The sequence below is a fragment of the Amblyomma mixtum genome, chromosome 3 (assembly GCF_055824585.1).
Source record: "Amblyomma mixtum isolate Tamu chromosome 3, ASM5582458v1, whole genome shotgun sequence".
Lineage (NCBI taxonomy): Eukaryota > Metazoa > Arthropoda > Arachnida > Ixodida > Ixodidae > Amblyomma > Amblyomma mixtum.
In genome coordinates, this window is record NC_143014.1 from 87,803,311 (window position 1) to 87,827,560 (window position 24,250).

The 24,250-nt window shown below is 42.2% G+C and overlaps 1 protein-coding gene across 7 annotated transcripts in view; it reads right to left on the reverse strand.

The window, feature by feature from the left end:
• Positions 1-319: 319 nt before the first annotated feature.
• Positions 320-24,250, reverse strand: part of LOC149350847 (uncharacterized) — a 145,012-nt gene continuing 121,081 nt past the window's right edge. For 4 of the 7 annotated variants that reach the window (XM_089580040.1, XM_089580036.1, XM_089580038.1 and 1 more), the window contains 7 exons: positions 22,162-22,392; positions 20,102-20,200; positions 17,900-18,179; positions 17,078-17,316; positions 11,300-11,363; positions 10,759-10,840; positions 320-626 (listed from right to left, as the gene is read on the reverse strand). In XM_089580040.1, the coding sequence (XP_089436166.1) occupies positions 500-626; positions 10,759-10,840; positions 11,300-11,363; positions 17,078-17,316; positions 17,900-18,179; positions 20,102-20,200; positions 22,162-22,392 (1,122 nt within the window). In that variant the 3' untranslated portion in view covers positions 320-499. The remainder of the gene's footprint in view (positions 627-10,758; positions 10,841-11,299; positions 11,364-17,077; positions 17,317-17,899; positions 18,180-20,101; positions 20,201-22,161; positions 22,393-24,250) is intronic. The other 3 variants (XM_089580037.1, XM_089580039.1, XM_089580035.1) reach the window with 3 other exon arrangements.

Here is a 24,250-nt window from a genome sequence, read left to right on the forward strand (position 1 = left end):
ATTCTACACAGTAGCCAGATATGAACCACAGATGTGCTGGTGGCTCCTCGTGTCACTGAAATATCAGACAGCTGTGCCTCCTTTCTTTGGTATCACGCTGACCACTCCAGATCGCATTAGCTCTCGACGACATGTGTTAAACAGCTACCAGCTGAAAGCCACAGCTTACATTTCGACAAACAAGAATCGTCATTGTAAGCGCTGCTGCTGCAAGCTTTGCCCAGTAAACAACCTTTTTACTTCGATGAGCCATTGCTGCAAGCGATGTCAGCACCACCAGCACGTGGCAGTAAGGCATGCGAGAAATGTGACGACAGCATTCTACAGCTCTGAGAGTTTAATTTTTTGCTTTTCAGTTTTAAACAAACGGGGTCGTTCATAACACAACAATGTCCTCAACAGAGCACAACTGTTTCATATTTGCTTTTTCAACCTCCGAGGTCCCTAACATTTGGTTGTGACAAAAAATCCCACGACGACAAGACAAGTCAGCGCAGCATTATGTCCTTTGCAACAATCCCGCAGGCATCACTGTAGCTGAGGTCTGCTTTCGTCGCAGCAGAATGTCCTTCAAGTTGACGTGCACTTTCTCCTTGTTGGCCACCGGCACAGAATTGTAGCAAAACCTATCAGGAACAGAAAGAAAAAAAAATGTAAACTTGTAAGATACTGCACAGTATGCACAAATGAGGGGGGGGTAAAGAAAAGTGCAGAGGCAGCGTTCATTTTTATTTTCATGTGTGCATTTGGTATTTGGTTACCTGATGGGACTTCACACCACAGCAAAATCAATTTTTTTTCTAATTAAAGATGTGCAGTCATCACACTCAGCTCCTCAGCATAACTTCATTGCCAATGGAGCTGTCGCAGCGGCTCGGTGGCTATGGTGCTCGGCTGCCGATTTGAAAGAAGCGGGTTTGATCCCGGCCGCGGCGATTGCAATTCGATGGAGGCAAAATGCTAGGGGTCCATGTACTGTGCGATGTCAGTGCACGTTAAAGAACCCCAGGTGGTCGAAATTCGCAGAGCCCTTCACTATGGCGTCCCTCATAGCCAGAGTGGCTTCGGGACGTTAAATCCCACAAAGTCATTATCAATGGAAGTACATTTGCTAAGCATTCAATACTAAATTAAGCAGCTCAAGAACACACTACACATGTTCGAATCGAAAAAGCTATGAAATTCAGTACACAGCCCGTGCCCATTTAAGAAGTCCCTTGGACCATGCGAAAGTCCCCTTTAAATACTATAAGAAGAGCTCCAACCATTCAATACTGGTAATATAGGTAGCACAAGCTTAATTGCTGATAATTTATGAAAAGGTCCTTTTTATGCAACTGCAACATATAACACTGCCTTCACCCCCTTGCCCCACCTGTGGTGGACTGCATAGAAGGAGATGGTGCTAGTGGCTCTCCAAGCATTCCCTCGCCCCTATAGAGAGCCCCTCCTCTCAACTGCTGGCAGAGAGTGCAGCGCATAGAAGTGCCTGCATCCCAGCTCTTCTCTCTGCTGCCTGTGACCATGCCAGTCGTGTGCAGTTTAATGGCCTTCCTGGGAGTTTTACCAGCAAGCCACAACAACTCCCCAGTGCTTGAATACAGACTGTTCTTTCCTGTAGCACGCACCACCGCGACATCCAGTGCGGCTGTGGAGCATCAGCACGGCGACAGCATGTGGCATATGCGATGCTGGATGATGTGCGCTTGTAGGCATGGCTGAATGCACTCCTCTGCTTCATGGATTCGGTGTGGCGCATGAAAAAGCCACAATTCCTAGCTCTGCAGTGCAGACAATTCCCTTTCCTAAAATATAGACACAGTATGCATTTTACTAATGGCAAGCTACAAATTTCTAAATAAATTAGGTACTGAACTAATTGCCAGAAAGCGAACTTGTATTATCTGTTATCGGATGGCTGCCGCCGATGACAATACCATAACAATCGAAGAAAATGCTTTTAGCTCAAACCTACACAAACCAGCAGTCTTTGGTAAAATACCCTTTTAGTGTGCATATTTGGGGAATAAACTTGTTTCATTAAACATATCGGCCTGCAGCCCTCTCTACACTGCGCCATTCAGTCAAAGCACCACCCTGTAGTGTCCCTCGCATGCAGTTATGGGTCTTTCTAGGCAATAGCTAGCAGGGTGTGACCATCACATAGCAAGTGTAAACAAAAAAATGTCTGTACTTCTATGTGATGTTAGCTTTCTGTCACTGATTGTTAGCATTCAGAGTGTGGACCAAAGGCTCAAAGTGGCAACTATTAATTTAGAAATCAGTGGTCAGTTATTTGTTTTTTAAAGCCTGAATGAATTAAATATTTTGAATACAAAACTCCATTTGTGTAAGGCAATGCGACATTACATGGGGCACTGATCATTATGCGCATACACAGCCCCCATTTATGCATTCATTATGCTAATATTTTGCTCCGCTTGCTAACTTGCCGTAGAAAAATGCTGCTAGCCATACACTTGAGGCACATGGTGCCAGTCTAATGCAAATCAACAAGATGCTTATGTGATGCCAATCGCAGACTCGTTTTTTGCCCAGGATTCTGCAATGTTGCACTTCCGAGGTTGATAGACCTGACCACAACTAAGGAAAACCGATGATAATGCTGAAGCAAACGAAACAGGAATGCTGTTAGCTTTAAGCAGCAACAAAACCATGCAGAAGGTGTCACTAATCACAATAGACCACTGCTAACAGAGGTGTGACTAAGCCAGACTAAGTACAGTACAACCCCTTATATAGAAAAGTAGCTCAGAACAGAAAAATTTTTTTACTATATCAGTTGTAGGTGATGGCATGGCTCTGACTATGCTCTCTGGCTGCTTACTAAGCACGAAGTGTTGGTTTATAAAACAAACACTCAGAAATACCTTACATCCTGCTCTCATCGCCCCTTTATGTGATAGTTATTATCAGTTATCACACATTATCATGTTTTTGACACCATTTGTTTGTCTGTTTGTTTTGTTTATTGGGGTTTAACGTCCCAAAGCGACTCAGGCTATGAGGGATGCTGTAGTGAAGGGCTCCGGAAATTTCGACCACCACGGGTTCTTTAAAGTGCACTGACATCACACAGTACACAGGCCTCTAGAATTTTGCCTCCATCGAAATTCAGCCGCCACGGCCGGAATCGAACCCGCGTCTTTCGGATCAGCAGCCGAGCGCCGTAACCACTGAGCCACCGCGGCGGGGCCGATGCTGAAGCAGCACCGGTCTTACTTGGAAGTTTTTTTGAAGATGATCTACTACTTCTGAACTGACACTTTGTTCCTGAAGCCAATAATTCAAAAGTTAGTGGTAGTTAGTGGTAGTTTTCATAACGCAGCATGCACCAGCATCTTTGAATGTCTGCGTGCATAAACTCAAAACACGTATATCCAACCATAGAAGTAATGAGACAGCCCTGATGGCATGTGCTGAGATTACAATGGCACAAAAAGATTACTGTAGATTGCATTTGTTTCTAGTTTCATACTTTCGTCACCATGCAATTCCTATCATGCTCACTCATCATTATTTCCAGCATTAAGGTATAGAGAAACAGGTGTGCCCACTTTTAGCATTTAGCAAGTGCTTAAATGGACTTTACATTGCTTTTAACGGGTCATTCCATGCCAAAACACACCAGAGTTTATGCTTGACCCTTTCCAATTTCTTTTAAAAAATTTATGGCTTTCTATTTAACTCTCAAATGCAATTTCCCTTAATATGTCTTGTGAAAAAAAAAATTCCCGTCATGTGACAGCTCTGAATTCGAATTCCCAGACTAGTGCAAAACAAGGTTTACAAAACAAACAATGTTTATTTCCTTTTTGCGCTTCAATTTTTTAATGACCAAAGTATATGAGTTGTACTTTTTAATCAAGCATTAAGAAATTACCAACACAGTTTTTTTGAGCTTCTTAAAAAATACTCCACATGAAATTCATGAGCAATATGATTTTTAATTGGCTCACCTAACATGTACTACTTGGAAAAAATGTTTACACCAAAGTTGAACTGAAAAACGTTCAGAAAAAAAAGAAAAAGAAAATCTTGAAGTTGCAAAAAAGTGCGCTGTGCTGAGTATTCGGAAAAAAATTTCATACTGAGGTGCTCATTTTATTGTAATTTTGCTCAACAATTTTTATTGAGATCTTTATTTTAGCTGAGAAAAAAAATTTCTGAAGTTGAGCGCCACACCACCGGTCATGGTTGCCCTGTACTGTTGCTTCACTGCAGAACACAGCCTCGGCGCTGCTCACCCACTTTGAGCGAAGCTGGCATCATCGCTTATCATGTGCTGTATTTACGAGAGCAGTGCTATGTGAGGATAAAATCGAGTGATTCAAAGGGCATCCACAGCAGTTAATATGATCGCCTCGGGAGACCGGAGTCTTGCCACCGCTACCCTCTGCTTCCTTGTTTCCCCCAGCCCTTCTGCCCGAGTCGACGCACTTCGCAGTTGGTAAAGCATCCATTTTAGTGCGATTACAGTATGAAGCAAGATCGACTGAAGACGCAGCTGCAATTCTTTCAATTTACTGTTTCTGTAAAACATGAATTCTCATAATAAATGTTCTGGAAGACGTTACATCAACTCGCGTTTTCTTCGCATTATAAACCCTCATATTTAATGCAGCCACCTCAGAGTCTAACCTGCAACTGAAGCTGATGAAGAGTCAAAATGTTTTTGTTAGTATGCTCAAAACCACGTCTTAATGCGCTGAATGCATCCGTGGTTAACATAATGCTGTATTCTATATTTGCGATAAGGTCTGCTGACATTACAGAACTCTGAAGCCTGGCGAAATATGTCAACTCTGGCAGAGAGCTTGGTAAAAGCAAGAGAAAGCAGAGGGGCGGGGCGGTAAGACTCCAGTCTCCTGAGGCGATCATATTTGCTGCTGTGGATGCCCCCTCAAGTCGCTTGCTTCCATCCTCGCATAGCACTGCTCTTGTAAACACCGCATGCTAGAAGCGATGATGCCAGCTTCGCTAAAAGCAGATGAGCAGTACCTGAACACAGGAGTGCATGGAAGAAGAGCAATTTGAGCAGCGCCGAGGCTGTAATCTGCATTGAGTTATACAGTACAGGGCAACCATCGCCAGTGCTGCGGCGTTCAATTTCAAAAAATTTTTTCTTGATTAAAACAAGAAAAGACCAAGATAAAAATTGCTGAACAAAATCCCAATGAAACAGGCTATCAGCTGATATGTATTTTGCATTTCTGCGATGAGCACTTTAGTTCGGTTCACGGTTTATGAGGGTTTAGCTTCCCAAGTAACTCAGGGACACCATAGTGAAGGGCTCCGGAGATTTCAACCACCTGGGCTTCTTTAAAGTGCACTGACATCGTACAGTACACAGGCTTCTAGTATTTCGCCTCCATCAAAATGTGACCACCGAGGCAAGTATCGCACCTGCATATTTCGGGTCAGCAGCCAAGCACCAGCACCACTTACGTTATAACGGTGTAAGCACTTTAGTATTAAATATTCATTTGAATACGCAGCACAAGGCAGACTTTTGCAACTTTGTCATTTTTTTCTGAACTTCATCCAGTTCTACTTTAGTGTAAAAATTTTTTACAAGTAGTAAAAGTCATGGCGAGCCCAATAAAGATCGTATATTGCTCATGAATTTGGCACGGATTTTTTTTTTTAGATTAAAAATGATGTTCCTTAAGCTAAAAAAAAAAGAACTAAAAAACAAAACAAAAACTTTTCAGTGGCAATTTTTTGATACATGATAAAAATGTACAACTCATATACATTGTCAGGAAAAAATTTAAAGTGCAAGCGAGAAATAACTTTTTTTTTGTAAATTTTTTTTATGGAGACCTAGTTTTGCATTAGCCTGGAAAATTCAAAGAGCTCTCAAATGACGGGAAGATTTTTTTCACCGAGGTATATTAAGAGAAATTGCATCTGACAGCTCAATAAAAAGCCATAAATCTTTAAAATGAAATCTGAGAGGGCCGAGCACACACTCCAGTGCATTTGGTATGGAATGACCCTAATGCAACTTGCATTGCAGGATGAGGCACTCTCAACACCAAATTTTGGAGCAAGTATTTAGCCCAGCATATGCATCGCGAGGTGCTGATGGTAGCTGGTGTTGCCTTACAAAAGACACAAAAAGATGCAGAACTTTCACGCATTAGGGTGGCTATGGGGAAGAAATTGTGATTTTGATACAAAAAAGATAAGAATTTCTGGACTCTAGTTTTACTGGGTTCCACTAACAAAGAATCTATCTTCCAAGTTTGCTCACAACAATGGCAAGCAAAGTGTCAGCGGCAGTGCTCTAAAACATTTGCAATGTGTGCCACAGTGGGGAAAGTTATACTGCAGTTTTGTTTTTGCACTTCCTAGCTTATTCGAGTCTTCTGGACAGACTGCAGCAGAACTGTATAGAAAACAAGACCAAAGCCTAGCCTTGAGAGCCGTGACTGGCAGGCAAAACAAAATTAATGCTGCAACTGGCAAAAATGCATCAGAGGAGTTTTTGGGACTGATTAACAGACTTGTTAGCCGGTTCTTGCTTTTACTGCTGTCTACGCTGGTTGCCATTATTCAGTTCATTTCCAAACGTTTCCGAGCATGAACAATGCCACTAACTAGTTCAAAACAAACAAAATAAGACTAAAATTATGAGCAATTACTACCGAGCATCATCACAATTAACAAACAGGTCCTACCTACACAAGACGGGATTTGCATTAAAGGAATATAAACACCAATCTTCAGTTGCTTATTTTCTTCTTTCAACTGATGCATTAGACATTAGAATACATGCATCACAGCGTGGTATTCGCCTCCAACAGCTAAATAATTTATAACTGAATTTTTTCTCAACGCTGTTTCAGTTTCATGAACTGAACGATGGCTGTGACGTGCAGTTGGCCTTTAGATCACATGAGGCATGAAAAAAACTGCAATATAAATGCTGATATGTAGTTTTAATTAACTACAACACTTAAACCAGCCTGCTTCAAGAGCTTGAATGACAACTAATAACGTATCAGAGTTTCTTTTGCAGTTGTTCAGTGCTTTACGTGACCTAAAGATCAACTACATTGGTTTCGTCAAGAAGAAATTCAATCAAATTATTTAGAGGTCCTAGGCGAATACCACGTGGTGATCCATCTATATTAATATCTAACGCATCATTTGAAAGAAGAAAACACGCAAGCAAAAATGGTGTCTATAATACTTTAAGAATTTTTTGTTATATTTATGGGGTTTAATGTTCGAAAGTTACTTAGGCTATGAGGGACGCCATAGTGGAGGGCTCTGGATAATTTCGACCCCCTCGGGTTCTTTAACTGCACTGACATGACACAGTACACAGGCATATAGCATTTCACCTCCATCGAAATGCATCCACAGCAGTCGGGATCGAATCCATGTATTTCGGTCCAGCTGACAAAACCACTCGGCCATAACCACTCAGCTACACCGGCGACACACACACACACAAAAAAAAAGCCTTTGAAATAAAACAAAAGCTCCTGCAATCTTAGAACTTTTTTTTTTTTTTCCAGTTTTCACTTCTGAGCCAAAATGTGCATTTATGAAGGCTATCATTTTCATGCTGTGGTGCCTGGAATTGCTTTCAAGGTCAGTTCTGGACCTTAATTTTTGTGAGGAATAATACCATGTACTTATGGTCCCAATTTTTGGTCTTGCTGTAAAAAAAAAAAACAATCTGAATACTTAAATAGCAGTAATGGTAAACACATGAATAGGGGCTTCCAAGTGGTTCAATTAAAAAAAAATTAATTGAACAGCAATCTCTTAGCCTGTACAATGGGCTTCCCTGGGGCAATCTATGCAAAAAAAAAAAAAAAAAAGTATTTTTAAAATGAAAGCTTTACTAAATTGACACACTCAGTAGCTCATTATGCTGTGCATCACTTTTTTAAGAGGCAAGACAAAATATCGAAATTTTAGTTAAGCTCTAATGGCATAAGGTTACATCATCTATGAGTGTTTCATAAAAATTGCTGCAGCAGTTCAAATGGCTATTCAGCCCCGACCCCCCCTTGAGACATATTGTTATACCTGGCAGCACAAGTGAATGACATAACAAAAGTATGCGAAAAAACATGCAAAGCATGTTTTCAACATGCTTAGCATGAAAAACATGAAAAGCAAGAGTTTGGAAAATAATGCTTCCAAGGTTTCCTTGAATCTCCAGGCTGTCATTCACCAAGCACAAAGTAATCACACGACTATAGTGATAGGTGTAACGTTAAGAGATCGGAAGCAGGCAGAGTGGGTGAAGGAACAAACGCCGGTTAATGACATCCTAGTCAAAATCAAGAGGCAGAAATGGGTTTGGGCAGGGCATGTAATACGAAGGCAAGATAACCGCTGGTCCTTAAAGGTGCACTGAAGAGGAATCTGAACTTGTCTTTTTGCCGCGGGAACTCGATCTACACGTTCGTAGCATCCTTAGAAACTGCGACTTATTGCCCTGTATGGCCGATTTCCCAAATTAAATCGAATTAACGGCCGGCTCCCGCCCATTTTTTTTAATTCTGCCTCGTACGGTGGGCGGAGTCGACCAACGCGTGGAGTGCCTCTCACCCAGTCCCATGGCGGCTTGCCGCTCTGCCATCGGCGGTGTAATACGTAGTAGTCCGTAGTAGCAAATAGTCCGGGCGTATTTTTATTTCTGCGGGCTTATTTTGCGGCTATATTATCTGCGAATGAAACTATTTATTCATGGAAACCTAAAAAACAAAATAAAGCGAAAGCAAAGCCTCCACGGAGCTGGCTGAAAGGAACTTCACGCGTTGGTCGACTCCGCCCATCGTACGAGGCAGAATTGAAAAAAAAGGGCGGGAGCCGGACGTTAATACGATTTAATTAGGGAAATCGGCCATACAGGGCAATAAGTTGCAGTTTCTAAGAATGCTAGGAACGTGTAGATCGAGTTCCCGCGGCAAAAAGACAAGTTCAGAATCCTCTTCAGTGCACCTTTAAGGGCAACGGAGTAGATTCCAAGAGAAGGTAAGCATAGCAGGAGGCAGCAGAAAGTTAGGTGGGCGAATGAGATCAAGAAGTTTGTGGGGATACGGTGGCTGCAACTGGCAAAGGACAGGGTTGATTGGAGAGACTTGGGGCCTTTGCCCTGCAGTGGGCGTAGTGAGGCTGATGATGATGATGAGAGTGAATATATGGCCAGGAGTTCTTCAGTCTCAGATAGTGCCTTGAGCAGGTTGACCCTAGATAAACTCCCGCCTTCCTTGGTGCACACAAGCTGCTGTAGCCGCACCCCTACTCCTACCAAAGAGCCAGAAGTCCTCCTTTGTGCAGCGCTTTGCCTTGAAGATTTCGCCTATCCTTTAGTGCCTAGCCAGCCCATTCTGTGTATTATTTACAATTGTAATCAATAGCATTGGAGCATACAAACGGTCACACCCTTTGCACTCCCAAGCGAAGACACCCAAACACAAACTGTGGAAGCACCCTGCCTTGTTGCCATATGCCTGTTTATGCCTTTTATGAAAACCCCTGTAATCGCAATTAGTCAAAAACAGGTTCGCATCACACATAAAAATGTTTTACTTTGTTACAAACTGATCAAACTGCAAGGTAGTAGTAGGTTGCAGTAAACAAAAACAGATGCAAGGACTGCACTGAAGATGGAGGATCCACAGTTTAAGCAGCTGTCACTGAATGCTAGCCGCAGTGTGAGAACACAGCAATGTGCAAGACAGCTAGAAGGTTCTCGAAGTATTGTTAAGTTTCAGAGTGCATGTGAAAGGGCAAGCACATTGAAAAAAAAAATACTATCCTCTGACAGCTCACCAATTTTGTCTGCTTTTGCAACCAGGAATCCTCAGAGGGCCTTACGCAGATTAAATTCAACACTCTCCTTGTCCCCGCGAAGCTACACCTGCTGCAGCTGCACTTCCCTGTATGCCACCCTCAAGCCATGGTCCCAACGCTCTCCCATCGCCATACCAGATGCCACCATTTCTCCAACTCTGCACCTCCATCCTGGCGTGCCTTGCTTGCGTCACCCCAGCAAGACAACCTACTAGCTTTTAGCTTTAGTGCCTCAAGTCATTGACGCTCTAGGTGCGACCGAAATATACTGGTTCCTCCTCCACTAACAAATGAGCTCAGAGCGATCAGTGAACTGGCCTGCAAAGGAGCATGTGTCCTAGGCATTCAGCAAACCCCAGCTCCTAGAAGAGGGCTCATGTGGGCTGGTCAGTACATACCGACAGAAAGGATGTAACAGCACGAGAGAAAGGAATGGGACACACTCATTCCCTTCATCCTGTCTTAAGCACTGTTACACCCTCTTAGTCAATATGTACCAACCAGCCCGCATCAACCTTCTTCTGAAATTAATTTCTTTAACATCGGGCACTATCCTTTCATTTTTGCCTGCGCTCCTCTGTTGATTGTATTCAACGCAAGTGTGCGTCTTGTTCCCTTTGTCCCGTCTTAAGCACTGTTACATTCTCTCCGTCACTGCTCCTAAATGCTACACAGCAGTCATTTACCTCAACACACCTTCTTGCTACATTGACACACAGTCGGTTATCATGTCATGCTGCTCTCTCTTGCACTTCTGAGAACAAATTGCAAAAGGTAGACACACTGCACATTCATTCGAAATGTTAGAGGCAGACATGCTGCACCTTCGTTCGAAATGTTAAGCATGATAAATATTTCTTCAAGGCACTGAAGTTCAAAGGTTTAACAATGTAGTTTAAAATGACTTGCCTTTTAAAGGCTTCCACTTCTCGTTCCAATTCATCCAAGTCTCCATTTTCCAAATCTATGTCCTTGGGCAGGAACACTTCATCTGCAAAATTACAGGACATAAATCACTTCATTCCGTCGTGATTTCTGAAGCACTGCACAGAACGGCAAATAAGCTGCTGTTTGCATCAGTGTAGCCTGAATATTAAATTTTAGAGCACAAGCTGGTGCACATGCAAGCATATTCAAAGGCTACAGCCTAATGGGACTATACAATCAACTCTCAAGCACTTCATTTCATCAGTGCAGTCCAAAAGTTAAGCCCCTAACAATTACCTCCCCATTTGTTGTGTACTTGAGACAGAAACAGTGCTTCAGAAACAATGCTTCTGGTGAAATACTTCTGATGCTTTGGAAGAAGCACACATATTCAATGAAACAGCAAGCCATTCACATATCTTTCAGAAGTTGGCTAATGCCATCCAAACAAACTTTCCCAAACAACTACGTAAGGTGCAAAAGCCCCGTATAGCTTGCACATATTTTAAACAAGTACACTAACCTGGAGAAGTGACATCAGCTGATGAATTCTTTTTTTTCCTGGACTTCTTGTTTTTGGAAGCAGTCTGTGGCAGGAGGAAAAGAATTGTAGCATTTGGTAAGGATTCGTTAGGCTCTGAAATACTGTCCACTTAAAAGAAAAATGTGGGCAATGCTAAATTCTCACTGAAAGGGTTAATGCCAATATCAATAGAGGCAAATCCACTCTATGCTGCATTATGTTCTGAAAGGACTGTTACGAGAACAGAAGGTAATTCCCCAAACCAGGAAGAATTCCTCTTCAAAAATGAAATCTGAGAAAGCTACAAGCCACATGTGGCTTTGCTCAGGTGGAAGACAATTACAACCATTCCCTTTGAAACTTACTCCACCTGCCTATTTATGGGGCCACACAAAGTGCGGCATTTTGTGTCGCCAGCTACAGATCTTGGGCATATACAGTTGACGAACAATTTTCTGGACTCTCTAGGGACTGCGAAAATGACTGAAAAAACGGGCAGTCTACAAAACCAAATTTCACCAAAAACTATCACGACTTTATTGCCAGTATGCCGAAGGAAGGGGTCAGTTTTATTGCACACACTCTGAAGCTCCTCGTGACTAAATTTCGCCGCGTGTCATGTGCACAGATGACAGGCGGCGATCGCTTTCATGAGCTTGGCCTGGCTGTGCTACCCTTGGCATACCCTCCATGAACACACGGGTTGGGACTAAGTCTAGACGAGAAAGCGAACACGCCGCTGCGGCAACTGTGCTGCGCCCACAGTATGACGGGCCCAGAACAAGAACGCGAAGGTGGCGAAACAATAAGAACCGAGAAACAGCTGAAGCAAAGCATTTGAAATGCACCACCATTTCCTTCCACGCTCGCCGTCTCTGTGAAGCCATACGCCTCCCACGTGCTTTGCTGCTACCTCTTCCCATATTTGGGATGAAAGACTCGGCACAGATGAGTTCAGCAAACTCTGACTACTGTTCAAGTTCATGCGGCAGAAGACGTTCAAGCAGTATGAATTTGAAACCACACGAGCACTATGTGCCGACTTGCGCAGAATTTCAGCCCAGCAATTTAAGAGGCCCCCTTTAAGCTTGAATTTCAATTTGTTTGATCAAGTTTTCAATCTCTCCTGCAGTTTGAATTAAGGAGGTTCCACTGTACAAATTATATGCCGGCTTGGATATTGGCGGCGAGTGCGAACGAGGTCCGAAAAATCGAACAGTCAGTTGCGGTGCATCCGAAATTTCAGGCCCTCTTATACATTGGCTCTATGGGCCACGTCGCGGTGCAGCGAAAAAGTCTGAAAAATCACAGGATTGCATTTAAGTCTGCTTAAGACTGGATATGCGAATGCCTCTCCATCATCTTTTTCTTCCTGCTTTTTATTGGTTATTCTTTTCGTTATTTCTTATTTGTCTCTTTTAATTTTATTTTTGTTTGTTCTTCTTTTATTTTTTTAGATCGCTGCGGCGAACCACAATGGAGCAATGCAAAGCAAAACGTACGCATAATATATAGGCGACCATGGCTAATTTGACATCTAAGTTTATTTCTCGTTTAATTAATTACCTAATTACATATAATTACACCTCATCAACCAAATTTTTCCAATGGCAACATTTTATCACACACTATCTGTCACGATCACACTTTCACCTATTTATCTTCAGAGAATGACGTAATCATGCGGACAAAATTGCAGACACTTTTTGCTGACGCAACAGAGACATATAATGCTCTTGCATTAATAATCAAGCAGGTCCAAAAAATCAGGCGTCCGAATTTTTGGTCGTCAACTGTAACGAAGCCAGCACTGTTCATTGCAAAACATATTCCTACTGGGAAAGAAGCTTCGCACTTGCAAGCTGGTTTCATCTTCGAAATACGTAGGGCGAAAAACAAGACACAGACAAGGTGAAGACAGGACACGAGCGCTCTTCACCTTGTCTGTGTCTTGTTTTTCGCGCTACGTATTTCGAAGATGCAATTGCTCCATCTAGCCCAGTTTAGCTTACTTGTGCAAGCTGGTTTGCTGCCTATGATAAGATCAGAATCAAACACTACATTATTCCTTGAATAACTATTAATAATAACTATTTGTGCAACCCATGAACTGCAATGGAGGCCTTAGTCACAGCTTTCTCTTACACATTTACTGTCACCATTGCAGATTTTCCACTGCTGCAAAATTGGGCTCATGGGCCATGAGAACGTTCAGAACAGCAACAAATGAAACTGCAACAACGCTGCGTATACCAATCCATTAACACATGCCACCAGTATGAAAGCAACAAAGACTTGAAGCTGAGGCTGAGCTACGGAGAAAAGGTAAAGGGCCAGCTTCAGGTCCTTTGCATCGATATGAAAACAAGAGCGACTTATACCTACACGGGCAAGATAGAGTAGGGAAGCCAACAGTCACCGAAACAAACAGCACAGGGGAAGGTTACTCTTCTTTTAATAATTTGCAAGCTTAACCAATGAGATATTAATAGGGTAACCATTTTTTCACTGAAAGATAACTGATTAGAAAGCAGAAGAAAAAACAACCACATGCTGTTGATGAGATCCGAGGCCACAACCTCCGAATGTTAGACTAGCTGGCACAACTTCATAGCAAGAGATTTCATGGTCTGCAAAGTACCCCGCTCTATAATAGAGAGAGGCGGAAGGAAGCTTTCTGCATGCAAAGAAAATTTAAGTTTTCTTTTTGCCAATTTTGAGCTCCACACCATTGGAAACAATGGCATACTTATTTTGACCTTTCTTTATTTGGCTTGGATTGTGCCTCTTCTGGGCCCCAAAATGGTTTGCAAGAGACCTGTCACACACACCAACTCGTAACTGGAGAAGCTAAGCAAAGGGGATTGCAAGCAGTTTATATTAGCTGCTGATTCACTTTCATCCAGTTAGGTGGCATTTCACTACCACTGCTCTTATCACCCAGTGTACACATTGTAATATCAGATCATGAAGCAAAAAGGGAGACATTTTATGCAGTGTGACCAGCTCCATATAAAGTGTAGTAAAATGCTGCAAGCCTTAAGAAACTCTTCATTTGCATGTTAACTTTGTAACCTAGCCATGTTGGGCGCTCTGGCAATGACAGATGGTGTATTGCTGACCTATGTGCAAAAAAGAATTACCCTTAGAGGGCAACTTGGATCAGTAACTGCCAATTAAAAATGGTGGACTGTTCAATCATCTGAAAAGAATGGAAGATGCTCTTTGGAGAGCACTTCCAGTGGCTACAGCAGGAGTGGGTATGTTGCAGTTAATGAACGCCAAACCAACCAGCCTTTGACACTTCATACGGGGGGGAAAAAAAAAAGCTGGTTACCTAAGTTTTACAGTGAACAAAGTTTGTTTTTTCAGCAGTGCATGCTTTTGCATACCTAAACACTGTAGTACCTCAGCGCTGTAACCTACTTTGCCTCACTGTACTCTCATGTTGGCTGCATTGGCAGTGCATGGAGCCCCACTGCACGCTCATACACTCACCCAAAAAGTAGACAGAACTGTACATTTAGTGCTACCTTCATGGACAAGCCAGACAGAGAGTGAGTGAAGCTACTACAAATGTCAACCCCATAATGAGGACTTCTGCCCCAATGGTTCCACAAGCCCCTACTACTTTCTGTGTATGCCTATATAGCAGCTACTTCATGTTATGCATTATTCCATTTGGAAAAAAAAAAAAGCATTTGGCATGCATTTGGCGTCCTGACTCAGCAAACAACAACAAAAAGTTCATAAGTGCAACTCATCCCCAAATGCATTACATACTCATCCAAGAATCCCTATTGGACCAAAACATGCCTAAGCTCAGCATGAGGTGGTCATTACGCACTTGTTTTGAGCACTAATGCCAAAATTATCACAAAAAATATTGCATACACATGTACATTACAGCAACAACATTCATTCAAGACAATCTGTTACATGTAAGAGCACAAAATGGGCGCAAATAAAGTGTGTACACCCACAGTCAAAAGTTTTAAGGAAGGCAATATATTAACAAAAAAAAAAAATTAATTTCACTGCCACCTTTCACTGAATCCTGGATCTTTCAATGTATCTTTCAATACATATTCATATATGCAGTATAGCTGTTGCTGTGCAAATTACACTGTACCAATGATTTTCAAGCCATAGGCTTTGGATGCAAAGAAATTTCTTCAAGGAAGTTGCCCCCATAAACTTTTGATGAAAGATGTACACAGACAAGGACAGATATGAAGCATTAAAGTGATCATGTAATTGTGTACCAGTGACATTTAGCTAGGCAGAGGCGAAATATAAATTGTGGCATGGACATGCGTGCCTCCAGCTTCTAGTGACCCTTCAAGTGTACAGCTTTCCTTCATTTTGGCCTTGTGAGTGATGCAAAACTTTTTAAAATGGCGACATCATGGGCTTTGTGCAGGCTGATGGCACCTTTTGTGACAGTGCTTGGTACCGCTTTTGTGAGCCAGTTTGTATGTACACATGACCAGGGGGTGCTGCCAATGTTGGCCATTGATTGCTTTTGTCCTTCAGCGTGTGCAAGACACTTGGTAAGCCACTAGTTGCAAGGTTGAGTTGGTTAATTGACTTTGCCTTTACCTTTGATTGTGCAGTGCAATTGTAAGGTGCAAATGAAAAAAAAGAGTGAAATGAGTAGAAAATTGCAAGCTATCACAAATGCCCAACAATCTATCTTGCCAGCCTCTCTGAACATATTTGTGAATTTTCGTGCATCAAAGCTGCACACATCTTTGCATTAAGTAACCCTATGCATGACTAGCACTAATTTTTTTTTTTTTTTTTTTTTTCAGGGCAAGCAGCTGCACTTTTAAACTGCATCATTAGAGCTCCCTGAAAGACAGGCTTCGCAGAAGTCGCAATGTGTGCGTCTGAGTACCAGTGCAAAATTTTACACAGCTAGCAAAAAAAAAAAAAAGACTACAAAAGATTTCAAGAAAAAAAAAAGTTCAAAGACATGTTGAAACAGCCCCTGGCTTACTAATCACTTCATGCTTTCCATTCTACATACACTTCAAACTGTTGCGTTACATAACAAAAAGACAGCAACGCCATGAAACAAAAGCCAACAATGCAGTTGTATGCCAAACGTTTTAAACAGGCTAAATGAAAAGTGAATACGAAATCTTGGTCTGGGTGACTAGTGAAGAAAGGAAAGACGGTAAAGTTAAACGCAAGAAATATCTGCTTAGCATGCCAAGACTGCAAAAATAGCACATGAAATGGTGCCAAGTATCCTCACAAAAAGCAACCCCAGCACTCACAAAGCTGTTGCCATTCGATAAAGTACCATAGCAATTAGGTAAGTGAAATCAAGGCATGCAGTACAGCACACTGCATTTCTTCCCAGGCCAGCCAGAAGGCACAGCTATGCTGTTTGACCACTCCTTTCATGCTCTGTTTACTTCTGTCCATGCCTCCACATGCCCAACCTTGGTCAAAAGTCTGGAGCTCAAGAGCTTTGCTTCTGGGCCAAAATGCATGGCTCACTATGCATCGCCAGCATTCCATTCCAAATCTCTTGCAGGTGAGAAGAACCGTTGTCCTCACCCCTCAGAAAATTAGGACTTCCACTGCTGCTACGAGAGCCTCACAACAGCACTCACAACAAGCAGACCCCTTGGGCTCATTCCTTTTGACAAAAGCTGCACATATTCAAATGCTGAAATCTGCTTGCGAACACTGTAAAGTTCTTTACAAAGCAACACACATTTTGTATCTTTTATGTAAATGCCAAAGAGCATTTTAATGACTGACCTGTGTGCCATTGAGGTGATGTGCGATGCATAGCTGTTTTTTGGCCTCTGAAAGATGATCTCTAGCACTGCTCTGACGATGGTTACAACTTGATGAAGCTTCAGGCATGCTTGCTTGTCGGTCCTGGCGCACTGTCTTTAGAACATTGCTTGCGGACAACGTAGTTGACGTCACTGATAGCTCCACATCTCCTATCGTCATTTTTGACACAGTCTCTTCGTCCAGCATACTCCCAGTTTCTGTCACGGCACACAGGTTACGTAAGTTGTTTTGTCCATGACTTAATCAAAGACAAAACAGTACACTATTCAAAAGACCAATGCAAACAGGCATCACACGAAACAACACAAAAAAAAGGAAGGTCAAAAGGTTGAAATGTGAAAAATTTACAAACGGACTAGTGCAGGACAATCCAGCAAATATTTAGAATATATATATACATTCACTCTTACAAACACAATCTACTGTAAAAAGTTCTAGTGCAGAACAATCCAGCAAATATTTAGAATATATATAAGCACTCTTACAAACACAATCTACTGTAAAAAGTTCTCCATGCTCTATTCATTTTGTACATGGTTCACAGGATTTGAATGAAACCTGGAGGCACTTATTTCACATCCCACACAAGCATCACATTTACAAAAATGTGCCTCAAGGGTCAAGCATTGTAATGGGATAATTAAAACCCACCCAAATAGAGCCATGCAGCTACAAGGCATTTCTTAAATAGCTGAGTGTCTGTTTGAGTGGATTCTAATTACTCCCTTGCTATTTTGGGAGAAGAAAGAGTATGATAGCTAAGTTCTTCTGTACACTTACCTGAAGGTAAAGTTGGTCTACCAATGATGAACACATTACCCGAGATTGCGGTTGCTGGCACTCTGCTGTTGGACAGTGTGCTTATCATTGTGCTGGAAGTGACCCTGTTGCACAAGGATACTTCCGGAGGGGGACACTCCTCATTCAGCTCGTGAATGCTGGCAATGCAGCTACTGCCATTTGTGCTTGCGCCATTGCTTTTAGGGCACTTACTCAACCGGACACCATTTTCTTTGCGAGCTTCCTTGCGGTTCACCACTGCCTTTGGTGACGACGGGACCTGAAAAATATTTTTCAACAATTTGCCAATCACCCACACGATGGGATGTTGTGTTCTTACATACAAGCAAGGCTGCAAAGCAGCAGAACATGGAACCAGGGAGCAGCATGACAAGATCAATTTGTTTTTCCTCAGAAAAATGCAACAACTGTACCCAGAAGTAAAGCGCAATTTAAAGCACAATTACTAAGCACTAGTCCTACAAACTGAAATCTTATTTCTACTTGACTCTCTCTTATTTTGAGCGTCCCTTATAGCACCAGTCGCTTTGGGATGTTTAACTCCGATCAACAAACTATATCATATTTTGAGCCTTGAACAATGAATACTGAAGGGAAGAACGAAACTAGAGTCCAAAATGAAAGGTCTGTAGATTACTCTGTGCAAGAAATGCACTTTAGAAAAACTCTACAGATCAACATATCTAAGTAGTTTGAATACAGCTTTCCTGAGCATATGAAATCATAAATTACAGGGACCCTGAAGCACTATGACTATGGTGAGTAAACCTTCCCAATCATTAGGCAACATATTTATTAACACCTGTGCCAAATATACTTTGCCCCATGTACAGTGGAACACTTACACTCTTGGATTCGAAATCTGCTTTCCATTTCCAATGCTATTTCAGATCCAACCCTCTTTTTCACCTTGCTTGTCATTTCCACTGACATCACATCACAGCAGAGAGAGAGAGAGATACCAGCTCCTGCCCTCTTAGCTGGATGGATCTGTTCAGCATACGACAGTGCCACAAATGGCAGATGACAATGCCGGTAGAGCAGCAGCAAAAGCTGGCGAATTGCATGCCTAAGCTGGTCATAACTAATTACATCACTGGGCAGAGCCTTACAAATACTGCGTAATGCTGGTGACAATACATAGCCTTCATCACATTAAAGACGAAGAGGTGAAATCAAAAGACAAGGAAATACTCAGGAGCAATATTGGATCTCCAATAACTGTAATGATGCAGATCATCTCAAAAAACTTGCAGCAGGCAATTTCACAAACGGCTGGATCTTCATATTGTACATATTTTCCAACGGTCAGAAAATGTGTTTATGCATTTTGTGGGCCACAGCAAAGGGCTCTCGATGATCTTTAATTTCCCAATGCTCTTAATGTGTGCTTAGCATCTATATGAGATTATTTTACATTTTGTCTCTCTCAAAATATGGCTGGGGCCAAAGCTATGATCTTGAGCTCAATACCAGTGCGCTATAGCCATTAAGCTACTGTGGCAGCTAGCAGAAAAACATGGCAATAGCACAAGACTTGCGCTAGCTCACTTGGTTTTCATTTTTATACAGGCTGGCCAGCAGAAAATGTCGCAATGAAACAGTAGGAAGCCATAATGTTGTGCCATTTTCTGCACAAGCTCTATGGAAATCCAAAACGACTGAGCTGCAGGACAGTGCATGATAAGCAAGCTTGAGGAGCTTGACAAACACATCCAAGGACAAATACCACTTTAGTTAATAATTTTAAGCACTCCACCATTTGTATAGGAGGGAACAATAAGTCTGGGCCTCTTTCTGCACTCACTATTTCACCACGAAGACTTGGCACTGAATTTTACCATCCTTAAGTCCCACATGAAGTGTGATGCTACTCTCCACAAGAACCATGTGACCAGTTTTAGCTAAACACCAGTACAAATAAACATTGAAGAGGCAGGCTCCAGGCAGCTCCACAAGCTGCAACTAAGTGATGCACACATATAACAGTTCAGTGACGCTGATGGTGTGAAAGTGACATGACCAATAAAGTGCAGGGTGCAAGAAAGCCGCTACTGCGCTATGTGCAAGGAATCAATTCAAGGTTTAATTTTTAGTCGGAATAAAGCCCAAGAAATTTGTACAGTGTGTGCAAAACATTCCTTCGCAGGTGTGTCTATAACACATGGATTGCATGCTTACCTTCGATTCCTCAGCATCCACCTCTACTAGCCTTGATATAACCGGGGCACTATGCACCTTTATTTCTATTGCTTTATTAACCTTGTCTAGGTCATCTCTCTGAAATGAAGAAAGCCCAAAAAGGAGGAAAAACACTATGTATAGTGGTTCTCAATATCTAAAAAAAAAAATGTGATACCCTTACAAATGTGAAGACTAGAGTGACAACCTGGTATTAAAAAGGCAGTTGCTTAATGTCAAAGAATGCATGGACGCTGCCATAGAAAAGGGCAATATGAGCCAAAGCTAAAGACGATGCACCACTCGTTTTACAGCGAAAGCTGTTGCTGGGATATTTTATGCCAAAGCACACGCTACTCCACATGGTTTATTCTGCCTAGCACGAAATGGCGCTGAAAGTTTTTGACCTGGCGCTTTATTGGCAGCTTGCATTGTTCTACTTAACAACTTCATGCAACGTATTGAGCACAGAGTAACTAAAGGCTTTGCATGCATCCTTTTTTATGTGGTGTAGGTTTAAGTACATTACGAAAAAATGCCACTTTTTTTGCTATTTTGTTAGTTACTTTTTGCCCAATACTTCTTAGCATGGTAACCTAGCAGTTATTAAGTGAGGAAGCGGTGTGGGGCAGGGGGAGGGTTTCTTTTGCAGCAGCAACAACTGCCGTCAACGCTTCGGCAGACACAGTGGCTGTGACACACATCATTCTAGAGAGACAGCTGCTTCTAGGACGTTTTAGCATCGCAGCATACATCAGCCTATTTGGTTTAGCCTGCTTAGCATGAGATGCTGCTGCAAGTCTGCTCAAAAATAATGGTGCCGCCACATTCTTCGTCCCCTTAATCTGAGATGGTGCCGCATTCACTTAATGAGAGAGAATGCTTTATACAACATTTAGTTGCGAGGTGGCACTGTTAAATCATTATGCAGCCAGTTATTGCACAGTGATATGCACAGTGATATAAAAATGATTGGCGAATGGTAAGCAGGCTCAGCTGAGCTCAACTCTTGCCGAGTAAGCAAGAGTACGCACTGGTGGATTTTCTTTTTAAGCACAACACAAAGATATGAACAAATGTGAATTTATCATGTCCCTTGCTTTGGCAAGAACAGCCATGTTCACCGCCATGAACAGGGCAGGCTGGAGACAACTAGAGATACCTAACATAATGAGGTGAGATGAGGCGTATAAAACATGCATCAGGCCCATTTTGGAATACGCTTGTCCTTTGTGGGATCTGGTTTACAATATTCATGTGCACATGCCTGAACATATCCAATCTGCTGCCGTGGGATTTTTCCTTGGACTCTTATGATCTTAGCACAAGCAGTGTGAAAAAAGAACTAGGCTGGGTTCCAATGAGAGAGCGCCGCACAGCTCTCCGTCTAAGCTCTTCTACTCAATCTATTACGATCGAACAGGAGTTTCATTCTCATCGTATTTGCACCCACCATATTATGTACACGGGAGATGGAAAGAAATGCGAACAAAGCGGAGCCTAGGCACTCTACCGTTAGCATTTCTTTTCATTACACTTCTACTTCGGTGATAGCAAAAAGACGCTAGAGTCATCCATGATACATCCCAGGGCAACTTTAGCATCTTTTTCTCACCACCAACGTAAAAGGGCGATAAAGCAAAATTTGAACAGCGGAACCCATAGGCGCTGCGTTGTTCGAGTTTTTTTCCATCGCGATAGTACCTTCACGAATCAATCATAGTTACAAACTGCAACCGTACAGCTCAAGGACAAATATCTTCCAGCATTCTTTTTTTGAACAATCCATCAAGGAATGGAATTCACTGCCAAGTGATGTGAAGACGAAGCACTGAGGATTTCTTTTATGAAGCCTTGTATCCCTCACAATAATGCCATATTGGCGCTGTGAGTTTTCACTGAGTACAGAATAAAACTGCATAGTTGCTGACACTGCATCCTCACTTCAAACTCAGCAAAATTTACCCCGCGGTAAATTGTTCCAGCAACATGGCTCAGATTCAACAAGGTCACCTGCTACAAACACCAACAGAATGACTGAACTCTTCATTTTAACATACCCTTTTGGTTCTACGTTTGTGTCGTTTGGTCACTGTGCCTTTGGCTCCTGGCGAGGAAGTTGTACTAGTAACACTGGCATCCATTGTGACTTGTGCGGATTCTTTTCGACTGCCACCACTGTCGGTACCATTGATGTAGCTGAGCAACTCTTCCACTTCTCGGTCATCTTCGTGCCGCTCTTGATGATGATGCTGTTGCTGCCGTTGTTTGGCCATGTGAATTGCCTCGGCCTGGAAGGAGCAGAGAGAATGTTTGCACGCCCTTTCGCATTTTGACAAATTTACACAAAACAGACCCCGAGCTGCTACTTACTGCCAGACGTACACAAATGGTTCACTCACGACTGAACATGGTGATGACAGTTTTTAATGGTGCAAGGGCAGCATAGCTAAAACAGCACCAGGGCACAAGGCACTTTGGTCTACTCAACGTGTAAGCAGCAATGTACAAGATGTAGTAGAAGCTCAGTTCTTGAAGCAGTGCAAACCCAGTGGTGCAGGAAATTTACACATTTAGCCACTGATGCAAAGGATAAAATAAACAATGTTTGTGCAAGTTGCACGCTGTGTGTGAAGGTATGATTCAGAAAAGATGATGGATGTGTTCAGCACCAGTCAAGGCAGATGTTTTCTCTTACATTCCACAATAGCAAATCTGAATAGCAGTGGCAATGCAGTGGTATGGTATGGTACGTTACAGTATGGTGGTATGGTATGGTATGTAGGGTTTAACATTCCAAAGCTGCAGTTCGAATATGGGAGAAAGCATAATGGAGGCCCTTGAATTAATTTTTACCACTTGAGGTTGACAATGCAGTTACAGTCAAGTACAAAACAAAACAAGACGATGACCAAGAACGTTTTAGCGAAATACATTCTACCTTTCCTACCAAATTAAAAGTTGGGCTGAGTTTAAAAGGAACACTGAGGACAAACTGAAGCTGGCCTGTATTGACAGAGTACCTCGTTCTAATGACAAACACGCTGCTTTCACTGAAAACAGGACTTTTATAAGCTAGAAGAAGCCAAGAAACCAAATACATAAGTTGTCACCACCAGCCAATTTCGAAAGTAAACTGCAGTGCACTGATACAGTATTTTGGGCGCGGATCCTAGAGGCTAGGCTACACCACCATTCACTTCAAAACGGTAACCATGGGGCCCTTTCAGTGTAGACCTCAAAAGTTTCAATCGAGTGGCAGAAAAAAATATATAAATGCAATTTCCTTACCAATAAATGTGCCTATTGATCCAAGACAAATATTGACATATCCAGAAAGAGCCACAGAATAAATTTTTACTAAGAACAAAAATTAGATGAAGTTGTCCTCAGTGTCCCTTGAATGGTTCAAACAAGTTTGAATGCATGGCTTTTAATTTTTAAGCTAAAGCATAATCAGTGCTTTAAAATTTTATAGTTTGTGTAAAATGATTTAGTTCATGAAACCATATCCCCGCAATTCTCACCATGGGCTTTTCTTCCGATTGTGATTGCAATGTTCTGTGTAAGGCATATAAAGCCCTCCCTGGCCTATTCACCATTTGTTCAGCCCAAACTGGAATACGCATGCAGAAGCAGTAAAAGACCACAGAGCAAGACTTACTGGCGTAGTATATTCCTACCATATAAGCTTTCCTGAACTAAAACATAACACTCAACTTGTGAACTTACCAAACCATAGTACAATTTCTAGACTGTCTTTTCCACAAGTTCTAACATCCACTTGACAATTCTTCCACCTATTGCATGTCAAGCTGCACAGGCTATTAAAAGGCCATCTATGCCCCCAACCTTCACACTTCTATTCATACGTCATTTTTTGTTCGACCTCCAATGGGTCGTGCTTCATTCTAGTCCATGAACCTTCAGATCGACAACCGAGCAAACCTCGCTCAGGAAATCGGGATATTCGGGAGTTTGCTGAGCATACGAACCTTACAGGGTCACGAAAAATACCTGTATCATCTAAACGCACAAAATTTGTATCCAAAATTTACACAAATCTGTTTTCAGCTGATGGGGCTAACTTACAACCATGCGCCACAGCTCACTGCACAACTGTCAACCGTGGCGTTGGCAAAGCACGGT